This window comes from Fukomys damarensis, unplaced genomic scaffold, assembly GCF_012274545.1.
Source record: "Fukomys damarensis isolate Sample0158 unplaced genomic scaffold, DMR_v1.0_HiC HiC_scaffold_17, whole genome shotgun sequence".
In the NCBI taxonomy this organism is placed as follows: domain Eukaryota; kingdom Metazoa; phylum Chordata; class Mammalia; order Rodentia; family Bathyergidae; genus Fukomys; species Fukomys damarensis.
Window position 1 is genome coordinate 47,973,024 of NW_022900929.1, and position 15,450 is coordinate 47,988,473.

The following is a 15,450-nucleotide window of genomic DNA, read 5'->3' on the forward strand; positions in this document are numbered from 1 at the left end:
AAAAAAAAAAAAAAAAAGAAACTTCCTGATACAGTTTGCCCATTTGTGAACTCTGGAAGTCACTCTACAAAACTCCACCAGTTCAAGTTAATGACAGCCCCAAGGAGCCCCAGGCTATCATTTCCCCTGGCTCATGATGCCAGAACCCCAGTCTCCCTCCCTGCTTCAAGGTGGAACTCTGGCTGTGTCTGCAGTTTGTCCCTGTGCAGCAGTCACTTCACTCTGTGCTGTCTGCAAGGCAGCCAGGAGGAAGGATACGGTTGTTGCACAGTGACAGCTCCTGTAGTTGGGGCAGGTTAGCGACGCTGTCCAGGGACTCTATGGAATTGTCACTGGCCTGGAGCACCTGGGGAGCAGAGAGTCAGAGAGACACAAGGCCAAGCAGGCAGCTGTCAGCCTGGGATTGGTACAAGTAATAGGGGAGCCCAGGGTGATCAGCTTACGGTGCATAGAAGGGGTCAGGCTGAGGGTTAAAGGGGCAAGGGCTGAGAGGTCCTGGACATCTCTGTTGGGTGGGCAGACTTCTGAGGTGGAGGAAGGGGAAAGGACCACCCAGGACAGCAATGGAGGAACAAGTGTTTTACCTGAAGGCAGCGCAGAGCAGCCAGGGCCGGGGGCAGGGTTCGGAGACGATTGTGTGACAGGTCAAGATGGGTGACCAAGAGCAGCTGTTCCAGATGGCAGAGCACTGTCAGATCCTAGGAGTGGGAGGGAGATGAGACACTTGGCAAGATCTAGGTCTTCAGCCACTTCCCTCTGTGACCACACAGGACACTGGGGAGGGGATGGCAGCAGGTGGAAAGCTTATAGCCTTCAGCAGTACATTCCATAAGCCAGAGACATGGGACAGACAGGGAGTGCCGGGGGCGGGCAGGGGGCCAGTGGGAGTGGGGAGGAGGCAGCCTGGAGAGGGACATGACAGAGGACAGTGACAGGTGCTCAGGTGAACCAGAGTGGGAAGTCAGGAGATAGCCATCAGGAGCAGAGGTGGACTGCAGTGACATGGGAAAGCCGGTGTGGTGGGAAGACTGCCTGGGAAGGACTAGAAACAGGAAAAGAGGAGCCTGGAAAGCTTATAGGAAATTTCCAGAAACAATTTGGGCTTTAGATTTTGGGATACATGCTCCATGAAGAGACATGGGAATGTGGCAGGAGTGGGTGAAGGGAAACTCTGAAGAAAGAAGATGTGACCAGCCCATTGAGGCAGCATGAGGAGGCCCTGGTGACTTAGGACTTGAAGCTGGGGGACAAGAAGAATGATGGGCCAAGTGTCAGAAAGTAAAGCCTAGAGGAGAAGCAGGCTGGAGGGAAGGTGATGGATGTAACCCAGTTGGGAGGTACCTGAGGAGACCAGTAGCAAGGGCCTAGGGGAAGACACGCAGAGTAGGCCATACCTTGTGAGCCAGATGAAGCACGCGCACCTCTGCATATTCCATCTTGAGCACACTGTTCTCCAGCAAGAACTTGCTGCGCAGATCGTCCAGGTAGGCAGCTCGCATGGGGTCCACGGCCTGCAGGGGATGGGCCGGGCAGCTGCATATGTCAGCGGCCTTCCTCTTGCCTCCTTGGACTCCCCTGGGCTGTTCCCATAGGCCCAACTTGCCTTGAGGGTCTGGAAGTACTGCAATGTCTCCTTCTCATACAGGAGTGGGTCCAGCGCCCGCATCAGCAGGATGATGGTGAGTAGGCACCCTGAGGGAGGGCAGGAATTGAGGTCATCTCTGGGATCCTCCTCTGCTCCCATCCTGGTGAGATCCTTACTGCTCTCAAGGGACTGCCTTGGAGAGGGCTTCCTTAAGAGGGATCGTGGGGAGCAGCCTTTCAGGGAATGAACCTTACATTTATTCTCAGGCTCCAGCTCCTGCAGCTCCTTACAGGATTTGAGCTCAGACTGCAGCACTGTGGACTTTTCCACTGACAGCTCACACCTGAGGTAGGGAGATGGTGATGACCGTGGCCCTGGCGTCTAGGTCATCCTCAGCATTCATTCTGAGACCATGTTCCCCAGGCCCAAGCCTCCCACCCTGATTGCCTGATGCCCAGTCTGAGCCTCTCTCCTTGTGCTTCCCTGTCATCACCTGAACAGCTGCTCATCAGTGGCTGAGTCCCGGCACCAGGCCTCCTGGCGGCCTAAGGGAAAGGGCAGGTAGTAGGCGGAGAGGGGTGTGGGGGCTGCCGCAGGGGTGGGGACTGCAGGTTGCTTCACCTTTGAAAAGCACACACTCCTTCTGGGCATCCCCTGCTGTCCAAGTGACACGAAATGTATGTTGGGGCAACTGGTCGTTGAGGGAGGCAGCAGGCAGGTCACAAAGCTGGGAGCACTGGGTCAAGGAAATGCCCCGGCCTCACCACTTTTCTGACTGTCCCACCCTGTTCCGACCCCAGGCCCTCATTTCTGCCTCATGAATCCTGGGATATCCAGACATGGCTGGGCCGGTTCCTGCCATCTGGGGTCCTCCACTCCACGATTAGGGGTGACTCATCAGCCATGAGCAGCAAGGTCTCTGTCCCAGAGCCCACCTGGCACAAGGCACAAAGACAGACCCATCAGCTGTTACAGCCCCAGGCCCACAACCCCATGATGCTTTTCAGCAAAAGCCATGAGACTCACTAGCAGGGGCCGAGAGAAGGAGATAGTCAGACAGGCCTCATCCCGGCTCACATGCAGGCACCGCAGAGCATCCTGGGGGTCAGCTAGAGGGGACACAGGTCTCCTTAAATCGTCCATTCCTTCCAACCCCCAAATACCCAGCTTCCTCCCCCATTGCTTACCTCGGCCCAGGAGCCAGCGGTGATAGAACCAGGCGCTCTGATCATTGGGGTCAGTGAAGAAGGCATTCTGTACCAACTCCAGCTCTGCAAAGGCCAGGAGAAAAGGGCTCTCTGGTCAGCATGCTTCTGGGTTTCTGGCCAACCAAACGACCCAGCTGATTCTCAAGTACCTCCAGCCCTTAGTCTCATTTATTCCTGGCCTTGCACAGGGGCTGCACATGTCAGTTTTATTTTCCTCATCAGACAGCTGAGATCCTTGCAAACAGACCTGAATCTGATGTACCCACGAAGATAGGCATGAATTAAATGTTCAGTAAAGCCAAGTTGCAGATTCAGTAATAGGGCCAGGTAGGCACCACAGGGCTGGAAGGGTGGCACTGCAGAGTCCTCTCCTGGACTCCAGGCCTTGCTTACCTTTGAGCAGCACATCTTCAGGGAGGCGCCCCTGTGGGCCCGAGTCTGGCTGGGGGTGCAGCTGGGGCAAGAGGCAGGATCGGTAATGCCAGGAAGAATAGTTGGAAAAGTTTCGGGTGATGAGACTGTCAGTGAAGGCTAATTCCTCTGCAGGGGGCACAGCCGCCTGTGCAGCCACAAACCGCCGATAGTCCCAGCAATGAACTGGAGGGAGGGGTGACAGCACATCTCAGAACAGGGCAAAGATGAACTACCTCACTGATATTCCACATTTCCTGAGATCCCCTACAAACATCTGATGCATTTGATTTGACAGAATCATCCCTTTCTGCACCAGCACAATCTGGCCCATCTGGGCCACCCCTTCCCACACTGGTTCTTCCTGAGGCCCCAGTACCAGGATATGGGCATATGAGGGATATGGGGACAGGATCTCGGGCACATACAGTTCCGCTCATCCACCTCAAGGAAGCGAGCACATAGCTCCAGCTCTCGGGCCCAGTTGGGCTCAGGCAGTCGGCCTAGCAGCCAGCAGCGGTGGTGCCAGGTCCCATAGGACTTAGGGTTCACACGCAGGCAGCTCTCGAGGAAGACCAGTTCTGCCTTTACCAGAGCAGCCAACTCCTCTGGAGACCTGAGCCCAGAAGGAAAGGGGGTTCAGAGCCTCCAACACTCAGCTCGGCTCACCCATCACTTTCTGTACCCACTCCCCTTCCACCCTATCTCTCTCTGCCCTTGGCTGCCCATTCTTCCAACACTGGACCCAGGCACAGCAGGGGCAAGGCAAGGGTGGTCCCTGAACCCCTACGCACTTCTGGGCCTCCAGTTGCTGGAGCACCTCTCGCCGGCAGTTCCAGAGGGTGGCAAAATCAGGGTTGGCTCCCAAAATCTGGCTTGTTAGTTCCAATACTGACTCATCCAGCTCACCAGCTTGGCGCTGAGAAGACAGGTTGCAGGGTCATAGAGCATAACATTCTCCCATCACAGGCCTAAATGACATAAACTTAGATCTATCCAATATGTTGTGAATTCCACAATGTACAACAGACTACAGAAAGCACTTTTTGCCTTTCAGGTATTCTCTCATTTAATCTCCATAATACCATTTTGCAGTGGATGTGATCATTAGCTCTTCTTGACAGATAAGCAAACTGAGGCCCAAAGTGATTCAGCAACTTGGTCAAGGTCACACAGCTAGTAAGTATACAATCCAGATTTGTATCTAGGCAGTTTGACGGTAGGGTCCAACTCTTGGCTCTGGGCTATACCAAGGGAGTCATTTAGGGTGGGGCAACAACTCTAAGGGCCCCCACCTTCTGGAAGACGGCTTGGGTGGCTGACTGGTAGAGCTTCAGCTTCTGCTCCCGTTCCAATCTTTTGGCCTCTGCTTGCTCTTCTGACGTCTTCACCTTCAGGCGCCCGTGCTAGGGATAGGGGGATCGGAAGAATGCAGGCAGGCTGCTTTGCAGAAGCAGACCTGCAGAACCTCTGTGTGCGCGCACGCGGGCGTGCGTGTGCACACACACACACACACACACGCACAGGCACAATGGGGAGCCCCAGATTCGTACTGAGTGAAGGAGGCACAGTATCGAGGTAGGAAAGGGCGTGGGCAAGCAGAGGTGAGGGGCTGGGTTCTCACCATGGTGCCGGCTCTGTGTTCAGGAAAGGGGAGGGGTCCAGTGGTATCAAGTCTGCGGAGAGAGGTGTCAATCACGAGACCCCGCCCCACAAGCTCCACCCCCAGGTGTTCCGGAAGTCGCACGCGGGCCTGTGTTGGGACCCCCTGGGGTGTAAAGAGGTTCTGGGGCACAGGCGTCGCGCGTCCATGAGGAGGCGCTCACCAATACTGGGACCTCCACCCGCAAAGCCCCTCCCATCGCCCGGTCAGCCGGGGCCACAATCCGAGCCGGGGCACCTGGGCGACACTAAATGCTCTGCTCTCGGAAGGCTGCTGTTGCCTGTCAGCCCCACGGCTGCCGGGAACCCCCCCACCTCGTCCGCGGGCGGACCCACCTGCGCTGGGAGGAGGTACGCGAAGCAAAGCTGGGGCGCCCGCCACCGAGCCTGGCCGCTAGCTAGAGCGGTTCCACGCCCCAGCTTACTGAGACGCAGCGCCCTCTGCAGGCCTGGGGAAGTGCCAGCTGTGCAGTAGGCCGGCTGGGGAGGCGAGTAAAGCCGTCCCCTGTGCTACTGCGCACGCGCGACAGTTGCGGCGCGGTAAAATGAGCTGGAGCGGCTATTCCAGTTAGCAACTCAAACTGCAGTCTAGCTGAAGAAGGTTCTGCAACAGCGGAAACCTGTACCCTCACTACTCCACTGACCTTCCTCTGGCCACACTGGCCACCTCCCAGTTATCAGATCTATACTCTCTGTCCTCTATAGCTTTGACGCTAGTTACTTACTTCCTTGTCTCTGAACTCTAGCAACCTCCAGATCCCATTGCTCAATGCTTTTCACTGTACATACTGTTCCTGGGAGAGCACGAACATTTCTGAGTCTCGGTTCAATTTGAGTTGAAGTTGGAGGCAGCGATTCCCAACCTATTTTTGACACCAGGGACCAGTTTTGTGGAAGACTATTTTTCACAGCCCTTGATGAGGCGATGGATAGTTTCAGGGTGGTTCAAGCTCATTATGTTTATTGTACACTTTATTTCTATTAGTATTACATTGTAATATATAATAAAAGTAATTACACAACTCTCCATAATGCAGACTCGGTGGGAGCCAGGAGCTTGTTTTTCTGAAACTGGACGGACCCATATGGGGGTGGGTGGGAGACACACCTGAAGCATGTTGCTTGTGGCCAGCCTACGTCGTAATCTCATTTTGGTTGTTGTCAAGCAGAAATATCCCGCTTCAAAAAGATAAGACGTCGGAGGGCTGGGGATTTGGCTCAGTGGTTCCGCTGCCTGCCTCGCAAGCGCAAGGACCTGAGTTTGATCCCTGGTACAAAAAAACCAAAAAGGTTGTTGAAAACGGAAGCAGGCTTTAGAGTGTTTTGTGGAAAATCTCAGGATATTCTGCTTTGGCTTTAATCTAGAATGTGTTCAGATTTGAAGTTGTCTCAAACACACTTTTAAAACCACTGTCATTTGCAACCTCAAGCCCTTGATCATCTAGCATGGGCAAAGATGATTCAACTGGTTTATTGCACAAACAAGTTGATAATTTTTTTTTGTTTGCTTTTTGGTACCGGGGATTGAATTTAGGACCTTGTGCTTGTGAGAATCTAATGCTGTCACTGATCTCATAGAAGGTGGAGCTCAGGCAGTGACATAAGCCATGAGAAACAGCTGTAAATACAGATGAAGCTTTACTTGCTCACCTGCTGCTCACATCCTGCTGTGTGGCTCACTTCCCTAACAGATCCTGGGGATTAGGGATCCCTGTTACTTGTTAGGGTTAGGGGCTTCTGTAACTTATTTTTTTCTTTCATTGAGTTTATTGGTACATTTTAGGTATACAGTACAGTTACATTCATCATTGGGATCTTGTACCTTTACTCTGAAACTTATTACAGGACCTAGGGAAGGACGGGGTACATAGGGGGAATTCAAATATATTTTCAGAGCCGGAGGTTTGGAGAAAACATAAAATTTTAAAGCCATAATTTTTTTTTTGTACCAGGTATCAAACTTGGGACTTTGTGCTTGCAAGGTAGGTGGCAGAACCACTGAACTAAATCCCCAGCCCAAATGTGAGTTTTAAATATACACATGCAACATGGACACACATTTCACAATAAGATCACACAGCCAAGTGCAGTGATGTATACCAGTAGTCACAGCTACTTAGGAGACTGAGGCAGGGGTATCACTTAAATCCAGGAGTTTGTGGCCAGCCTGGGTTATGTAGCAAGTTAAAGACCAGCCCGGACTACATATAGAGGCTCTATTTAAAAATTAATTAGTTATAAAATCACACACGTACACACACACACACACACAGTCTCTTTCCTACTGGACCCTTGAACTTCTCGAAGGCTCCAACAGTAGACAATCCCTCTAAACTGGTCCAGGCCACATGCATATCCTCTTAATCTCTAAATATTGACCAAACTCACCATTAAACAAGCCAAGCCAGCCCTTGCTATGTGATGTTTTGTTCATTCATTCAAATAACTATCCCCCCAAAAAAAACCTATTAAGAACTGAGGCTAGGTATTAGAGAGGCAAGGCCAAAATACGGTTCCTGTTCTCCAGGAAATTTCAATCCAACTGAGGATGCTGGCACAGTAGCCAAGACTTACCATGGGTACAGAGAAAGAAGCACTGTCTTGGGCAGCACATATGCAGGTCTACCATATCAGACTGGGGCACGTTGGACAACACCTGTGCTAAAGACAAACAGAGGGCTGTTCCCACTGCAGCAATAATAGTGTGTTGTCTAGCATGATCGAGGTTCTGGGTTTACTCTGCAGTGCCAAAGTGGGGTAGAAAGGTGAGCAGGAGTCAACATTGCAAGAGAGAGGTTTAGAGTGCCAAGAAGAGGGAGCAGGTTCCCGTGTTTGGGAACCTGCATGAAGTTCTGTAGGTGTGATGGAGGGTTTTATAGGGTCGGGCAGGACACAGGCCAGGAGGCAGGAAGAGCCTGATGTACTAAACTAAGAGATTCAAATTCTGTCCTGGGCCTGGGGATTTAGCTCCGTGGTACTGCCACTTGCCTTACAAGCACAAGGTCCCGAGTTCAATTCCTGGTACCAAAAACAAAACAAAACAAAACAAAATTATGTCCTGAAAAGCTGTCAGAACCACTGAGGGACTTTAGGCAGAGATGTGACATCAAATCTCCATGTTAAAAAGGACTTACTCAGCAACACAGAGGATGAACTGATCATAGAAGGGACAAAATAGAGATGGAGAAAACTGAAAAAGTTTTAGTGGCGTCAGGAATGGGGAGTTATCTAAGAGCAAGTAAGAAGTCGAACTCAGGACTTTGAAATTGCGAGGTAAGATGTGGTGCCACTGAGGTAGATCCCCAGCTCCAACAGTGGTATGTTTTGACTCCTGGAGTTTGAGGTATCTCTGTGACACCCAGGTGATATCCAACAGGTTTCTGAATATGTGATATATAGTTATTATTATTATTACAGTTTATGAGACATCTATGCTACAGATGCAAATTTGGGTGTCATCAGCTTACAGGTAGTAATTAAAAACATGAGTCTGGATGAAGTCACCCAGAGAAAGTACAGGCCCAGGGGCCAGAGGTGTAGCTCAGTGGTGCTGCACCTGCCTGGCAAGTACAACATCTTGAGTTCAATCCCCAGTACCAAAAAGAAAAATAAAAAAAGAAAGTGTAGGGCCAGAAGATCTGTGAGATGGGACAGAGCTCTGGAGAGTTCCAGTTACTCCAACAGAGGAAAACAGCCACTCTTCCTGGACATGTGCACTTGAATTCCAAGGGAGGGAGAGTTACCTGTTTATTGGATGCCTTTGTGCCAGGTGCTGTGATGGAAGCACTGTGCAGATGAGGTGTGAGTGCCCACCCAACACCATACATGGGAAGCAACAGTAGAGGATGAGGAACCAGAGGTGACTGCCTGGTACAAATTCAGGTCCAGCCTCTTACTTACTCTGTGACTTGGGAGGCAAATTACTCAACCTGTGTTGAGATGCCTCTGTGTCTCAGGTTCTTCAGTAGCAACATAGCAAATACATTGTCTAGCTGCTTGAGTTGAAGTTAAGATTAAACAATTTCTGTAAACTGTTTAGAATGATAACTGCATCTAGTAAGGGCTCAGGAAATAGTAATGGTAGCAATAATAAACATCATCACTATTTTTAGTCTTTATGACCAACATTCAAGGAAACTGAGGTTCAGAAGAATTAAATTGCCAGGCATGATGTTGTAAGCCTGTAATCCCAGCACTCTTAGAGGCTGAGGCAGGAGGACTGCAAGTTTAAGCCCAGCCTGGGCATTTTAGCAACTTGGCAAGACATTGTCTCAAAATAAAAAATAAAAAGGATTAGGAATGTAGTTTAGCGCAAAGGCTCTGGGTTCAACCCCCAGTACCACACAAAAAAAAGAAAGACAAGAAAAAAGAAAGAGGAGGAAGGAAGGGAAAGGAAGAGAGAAAAGAAGGGAAGGAGTGAAGAAGGAAGGAAAGAGAGAAAAGAAAGGGAAAGAAAGAAAGAAAAATGGATGAAGCAATTTGTCAAGAGCCACTTATATAGTAGTCAAAAGGAACCCATGTTGGGTCTAATCCAGTCCTCCCACTTCAGCACCTGCTTTTTCTTTTTGGCTGCCACCTGTTCCCATTTTCTTCTTGGTACACACTCACACATCCAACCAGAAACTTGGAACACAGATGCACACAGGTGCAGTTTTCCAGGTACAGTGTTACATCATGGCCACTGAGGGAGAAGGAAAGGGGTGTGGGTGGATGAAGGCCTAGGTAAGCATGAAATGTTTTTTAGTGATTAGTAATCTTGAAACTGGGAAGGTTGAGTCAGGAAGGCTTAAGGAAGGAAATGAGTCTCATGCCAAAAAAAAAAAAAAAAAAAAAAAAAAAATTCATAAACTGAAGTATAACTGTATTAAAAGATTCTGAGGTGTCTAAGATGAGTTTTGGCTTCAGAAAAAAGTAGCATTTAGAAATAGAAGAGAATTAAGGATTAAGACAAAGTTATTATGCAAAGAAAGGATTAGTGCAAAGAAAAAAAAAAAAAAAAAAAAAAAATCTGCAATTGAGAAGGTAGGAGCTGGGATTTGGAAAGAGGATGTGGTAAGAAGGGTATTTCCGGTATGTGACATGATGGGATGGTAGGGGAAAAAAGGCCAAACAGATTTAAGTGGCTGGCAGAGGGAAGCTGAGCTAGGTGCTTCTGGAGATAAGATCAATGGGATCGATGACAGGCATCTTGCTTAAAGGTAAAAGGAGCTGTCTGGAGTTATAGTTGCCTCTTCTGTGAGATAAGTGGAAACTGCAGGTGTCAGAGGCCACAGTCTGAATGTTTGAGGAACGTTCACCACCTGGAGAAAGGAAGAAGCAATGATTATCAACTGGGCTCCAGACAGCTTATTTAATGCGCTCACTATCCAGGTGAAGTAGGTGATATTACCTTTGTCTTAAAATGAGGAACCAATGCGTGCAGTGGGTTCACAGAAGTCAAGTAGTTTGCCCAAAGTCACAGAGCTGGGAGGAAACCACCAAAATTCAAACCAAAGACTGGATATCTGTTTCATGGTGGGGCATGACCATTGCCAGAGGCCCAATTTGAATTTCTTGAGACCTAGAGTCCTGGTGTATCTTCATGTTGACTGCCTCTTCCTCTGAAATCCTTTCTTAACTCTTGCTATGAGTGCATTCATGCACACGCACGTGCGTGCACACGTGCACACACACACACACACACACACACACACACACCTGTAGGACCCTGAGCAGGTAGAGACCATGAGCCTTGGGTCAGGTCCCCTATCAAAGCTGAACTAGCAGCTCTTGTCTGCAGGAGGAGTAAGCAGGAGGTGGGTACTGGAGATATTTCTGGCCCCTATGTAGCATGTGGCAGTGTGTGTATTCATTCAGTCACTTGATATTTAGCATCAAAGCTGAGCATCACAGTTTGCTAGATGCCAGAGACTCAGTTCTGGACAAAAACCATTTTCTCTGCCTTTTTGGAGCTTATGGTTTAGTACAGCACTGTTCAATAAAACTTTCTGTGACAATGGAAAAAATCTTCAACATCTGTGGCATACAATACAGTGACTGCTATCCTTTTGTAGCTATTGGACACTTGAATGTGGATAGTGCTGTTAAGGAGCTGAATTTATTGTTGTTTTTTGAGGCAGGGACTCACTATGTAGTTCAGGCTGGTCTTGAACTCTCGGAAATCCCCTGCCTTAACCTACCAAGTGCTGGGATTACAGTCATGTGCCACCAAGCCTAGCTTCTGAATTTTTATTTTTTTTTGGGTTTATGTAACTTTATTGAAGAAAAATCAATCAATTACTAGCAGAGGTATTAGTCATCCAATGACAACTTGCATCATTTCCTCAGAGCTATATTAAACAGTGTATTGGAAGATAGATTAACTAATAGCTCCAAGCCTCCCAACAATTTAAATGAAAATTGCAAAATGTTTTGAGACCCTATTTTGGAATACAAAGGGTGTTTGAGTTCCAATTTCCATTCTCTGTAGAACAAGAACAGGTCATTCCTTTATTGACATGCATAAAATACATCACATTTTCTGTTCTGCCAATGCTAAAAATTCAATACCAATTCTCCAGCCACATCAGTTATGAGCATAAAGTATACCACGTAACCTCAACTCTACCAGTGGAAGGCTTAACAAGAATGGATGCTGCTAGAATAATGCTGCTTCCTTGCTGTGGCAACCATCCCCCACCCTGCACCTCAAGCTGGCTTCTTCAGAGGTTAGAGCTGTGACGAATGGTTTAAATCTCATAACCAAGTTAGAGTGAAGACATTGGTCACATAATATACTGTTGAGGTTCCCTTCTAGAGGAGGGGACTCAGGGAGACAATGCATGACTAAAAGCTGATGGCTAATGGCAAAGTTTATTTCTCACCCAGGGTCTTTATAGTATAGTTTCAAGGCCACACACAAAAGCATGATCACAGCGGTTTGATGATTAACAGCAGTCATGAGCAGATACACACTGTTCAAACTAAAGACAGAACATCTAGATAAAACAACATCTGTTTATGACTAAAAGGGAGTGTAAACTGGAAACAGGAATAAAGAAGAGATTAAGAGGTTGTTTGTAGGTCAAGGGACTTGGCTCCAGCGCGTCGCCTTCGGGACACCTGTGCCAGGGGAGAACCAGCATTCCGGGACTCGGGGTCAGCGCTTCGGCCGTCCGTCCTCTCGGGCCCCAATAATACACATGTTCCATTTAAAAAAAATCTAAATCTTGGGCAACCGTTCTCTTGCAACTACTTTACAGTTTCTAAAAGCAGTTATTGTCCAAAGCTGGAAGAACTTAAGTCTTCTCAGATGGGCATGTGAATGAATGGAGGGAGGTAAACAAAAAATAAAATTAAAAAAGATGAGGTCTGATAGGGGAACAGCCAGATAAGAGAATCAAAAAAGGAATGGCAATTTAAAGTTTATTCCAGCTATAATGCAGGCTACTATGATTTTAAGGCAGCATCACATGGCATACTTCTGAGTCCATTCTACAGCTATCCTGTGGTACTTGTCTCTGTCTGCTTTATAGATCCATACAATCTCTGGCACTAGTGGGTCATCTGGGTTTGGATCACATAGCAGTGAACAAATGGATCAAAGAACTTTAGAAATAGTTAAAGCAGGAGACCACTGTGATCTTAGAATATCGAGACAAATACTGCCATTATTGTTTATATTTGGATGATAAATTCTTGTTGTAAATGCAACCTTAAGTGGTTTGAAGGGGTGGTCTGTAGGTAAATGAGTTGTCAAAAAGAATATGCAGAGCCGGGGGTGGTGGTGCATGCCTGTAATCCCAGCACTCGGGAGGCTGAGGCAGGAGGATCACTGTGAGTTCGAGACAAGCCTGGGCAACACAGTGAGCTCCAGGTCAGTCTTAACTACATAGTGAGACCCTGTCTCAAAAAACAAACAAACAAAAAAAACCAAACCAACCAAACAAACAAACAAAAGAATACGCCACCTTGATATGGGCTGTCATTAGGTCCCACAATCGTGGCTTGCGAATGGAACACGTCATCCCTGACTGGGCCTGCAGAACATTGTGCTGGAGGGTCACGGGCCAAATCACTAAGTTCCTTATTAAATCGCTTCAGCGACATGGTCCGTGCTGTCCCAGCCCTTGGTGTCAGTGTGTGCTGGGACTGCCATGTCTGGACTGTCCTTGGCTCTCAGACACGTCCCTCTTCACCGCGCAGATCATCAGCCAATGCCACGGCATGAGCCAGTGCAGCTCAGCAGCCCAGTCCCTGTACGGCTCCACCCGAGCACTGATGCCTCCAGCTGGGAACAGCACCTTTGACTACCCAAGGTCTAGACTGGAGGGTGGGGGTCAGGGGGTCGAGGAAGGGCCTGAATTTTTAATTTTGTGGTGGCGCACGCCTGTAATCCCAGCACTTGGGAGGCTGAGGCAGGAGGATCGCTGTGAGTTGGAGACCAACCTGGGCTACATAGTGAGTTCCAGGTCAGTCTCAACTACATAGCGAGACAGTGTCTCAAAAAAAAATTTTTTTTTAATTTAAATAGTTCCATGGGGTTTATGCAAGAATTGGACAGGACAATTCTCATGGGTGAGACATAAACTAGAGTTAGACCAGGGCTGTTGGGGGCCCACAGAAGGACACCTCACCTGAACTCAGGTTGATTCACAGGCACTTATTCTAAATCTGGTGCAATGTCATGATTTATAATTTTTTCCTTAAACTTCTGATGCTTCCTTTATCCTTGTAAGACTTGTCAATGGAGAAAAATATCTGTACGTACTGAAAATGAGCAAACCTAAGCATACAGCCCTCTGATCCTCCTATTATAAAATTCTCCAGCCAAAAGAGTGGCCAAAGGATTAGCAGGAGAACTGGAAATACGAGAGTGAAGGTAAATAGGGAAGGGGTTATAAAAACCTCCTCAGGGAATTTTAGGCAGAATATGGAACCAGGATCCATATCCTTGTGGCTGTCAGGGATGGTTGCATGTTGAGGGTAAGGAGGGAGAAGAACTATTTATGAGGAATAATAGACAGGAATGGGTAGCAGGTGGTACTGAGATGCAGGGACAATAGCCACTTTTAGACTAACAGATTATAAAGCGAGAGACTTGAGAATTTGTGGTTTCCACAGAGGTCTTGGAATGTGGTAGGGAGGGAAGGTTGTGGAAGAGAAAGGGCTACCTACTCCTAGCACAACACATCAATTTGATGTGGAGATGTCCCGAGGCAGCAAGAACTGCTTGCTTGGAGAGAGGCCTAGAGGTCAGAAGAGGTCATTGTGGGTGTCAGCATGTGCACATAGTAATTACATACCAGCAGTGAATGGGTGCTCAAGGGGAGGGAGGACAAGGGAGCCCACAATAAGTGTGGTTAGAGTCATGGTGAGGGCAGTACTGGGGGTACAGAGTAGAGCAGTCTTAATGAGGAACAAAGGGAGAAATGGACAGTGAAGACAGGAAGAGAGTTGCTGTGTTTTTGAACCCATTATTAGTGAGAAATAATAATGACTAAATGCTCTACGGCCTTTATAGCAAGAAACCAAGACTTTGCCCCAAGGCCACGTGCTCAGAGGTGATAGAACATAAGCTGTCTGACCCAGAAGGCAAAGTCTTGTCACATTCTCTCCAACCTGGCCTTGCACACCATTCTGTTCTGGAGCCAGTCAAGGAGGAAGTGAGGAAGAAAGAACTGGAGGCTTCTGGGAAGTTGGACATGGATGTGTTGGAGGGCTGCCTTCCTCCAAAAATGCGGACAGCAGGGGAGGGAACTCAGGCCTCACTCACATAGCTCAGTAGGTTTCTAGTGATGGGTGTTTATTTTTAAAACTTTAATTAATCCATCAGTTTTTTGCAGTACTGAGAATCAAACCCAGGGGTGTTCTACCATTGAGTTACCCCCCCAGCTATTTTAATTAAAAAAAATTTTTTTTGGTGCCATGGATTGAACTTGGGACCCTGTGCTTTTGAGGCAGGTGGTGGAACCACTAAGCTAAATCCCTGACCCAATTTTTTAAAAAATTGAGACAGCTTTTACTAAGTTGCCCAGGCTGGCCTCAAACTTATAATCTTCCTGCCTTATCTTCCAGAGTACAGTGGCTGTGACTACAAGTGTGTGCCAGAGCACTCAGCTTGCTGGATGTTTAAACAAGACGTTTGGATGAGGAGGCACCCTGGGAACTGGAGGGGGAATCAAATGTTGTGAAGTCTGAGGCTCAGCACTCATAGTGGGAAAGAAAGGATGAGAGCTGAGCAGCGCAGCTGCCCAAAGCAATGAGGACAGAGTGAAATCTTCCCCGTGGCACAGGGGAGGTATTTTGTCTCTTGCAGCAGGGATCCTCCTTTGTCCCCAGCTTCCTGATTCTAACTCTGACTCTCAGCACCACAGAACAGGACGTCAGAGGGGAGGACTTGAATGCCCAGAAGCCCAAAGATCCTGTGACATAAAGTCACACACATTGGCAGTGGAGTTAGCCTTGCAAACCAGGTCTGTGACTGATTACCTCAGAACTCATCAGCTCCATCAGGATATGCGTATCAACAAGAGGCTGATTGTGGGTGGAATGATAGATAGTAGATACAGTTATAATAGGTAGGGTGCTCATCCCCAACTAATA

General features: G+C 48.3%; 1 protein-coding gene across 2 annotated transcripts in view; it reads right to left on the reverse strand.

Annotated features, from left to right (window-relative positions):
- The window catches only part of Rabggta (Rab geranylgeranyltransferase subunit alpha), an 8,623-nt gene extending 1,123 nt beyond the window's left edge, over nt 1-7,500 (reverse strand). The window contains exons 1-17 of one of the 2 annotated variants that reach the window (XM_010626951.3): nt 7,441-7,500; nt 5,975-6,134; nt 4,829-4,880; nt 4,500-4,610; nt 3,999-4,123; nt 3,633-3,820; nt 3,187-3,390; nt 2,773-2,856; nt 2,612-2,694; nt 2,419-2,520; nt 2,207-2,312; nt 2,079-2,130; nt 1,840-1,928; nt 1,604-1,692; nt 1,395-1,511; nt 585-698; nt 259-346 (exon numbers count right to left, since the gene is read on the reverse strand). In XM_010626951.3, coding sequence (XP_010625253.1) covers nt 259-346; nt 585-698; nt 1,395-1,511; nt 1,604-1,692; nt 1,840-1,928; nt 2,079-2,130; nt 2,207-2,312; nt 2,419-2,520; nt 2,612-2,694; nt 2,773-2,856; nt 3,187-3,390; nt 3,633-3,820; nt 3,999-4,123; nt 4,500-4,610; nt 4,829-4,831 — 1,555 coding nt within the window. In that variant the 5' untranslated portion in view covers nt 4,832-4,880; nt 5,975-6,134; nt 7,441-7,500. Of the gene's footprint in view, nt 1-258; nt 347-584; nt 699-1,394; nt 1,512-1,603; nt 1,693-1,839; nt 1,929-2,078; nt 2,131-2,206; nt 2,313-2,418; nt 2,521-2,611; nt 2,695-2,772; nt 2,857-3,186; nt 3,391-3,632; nt 3,821-3,998; nt 4,124-4,499; nt 4,611-4,828; nt 4,881-5,202; nt 5,249-5,974; nt 6,135-7,440 lie in introns of those variants that run through there. The other variant, XM_010626950.3, reaches the window with a different exon arrangement.
- Between the last annotated feature and the right edge of the window lie 7,950 nt (nt 7,501-15,450).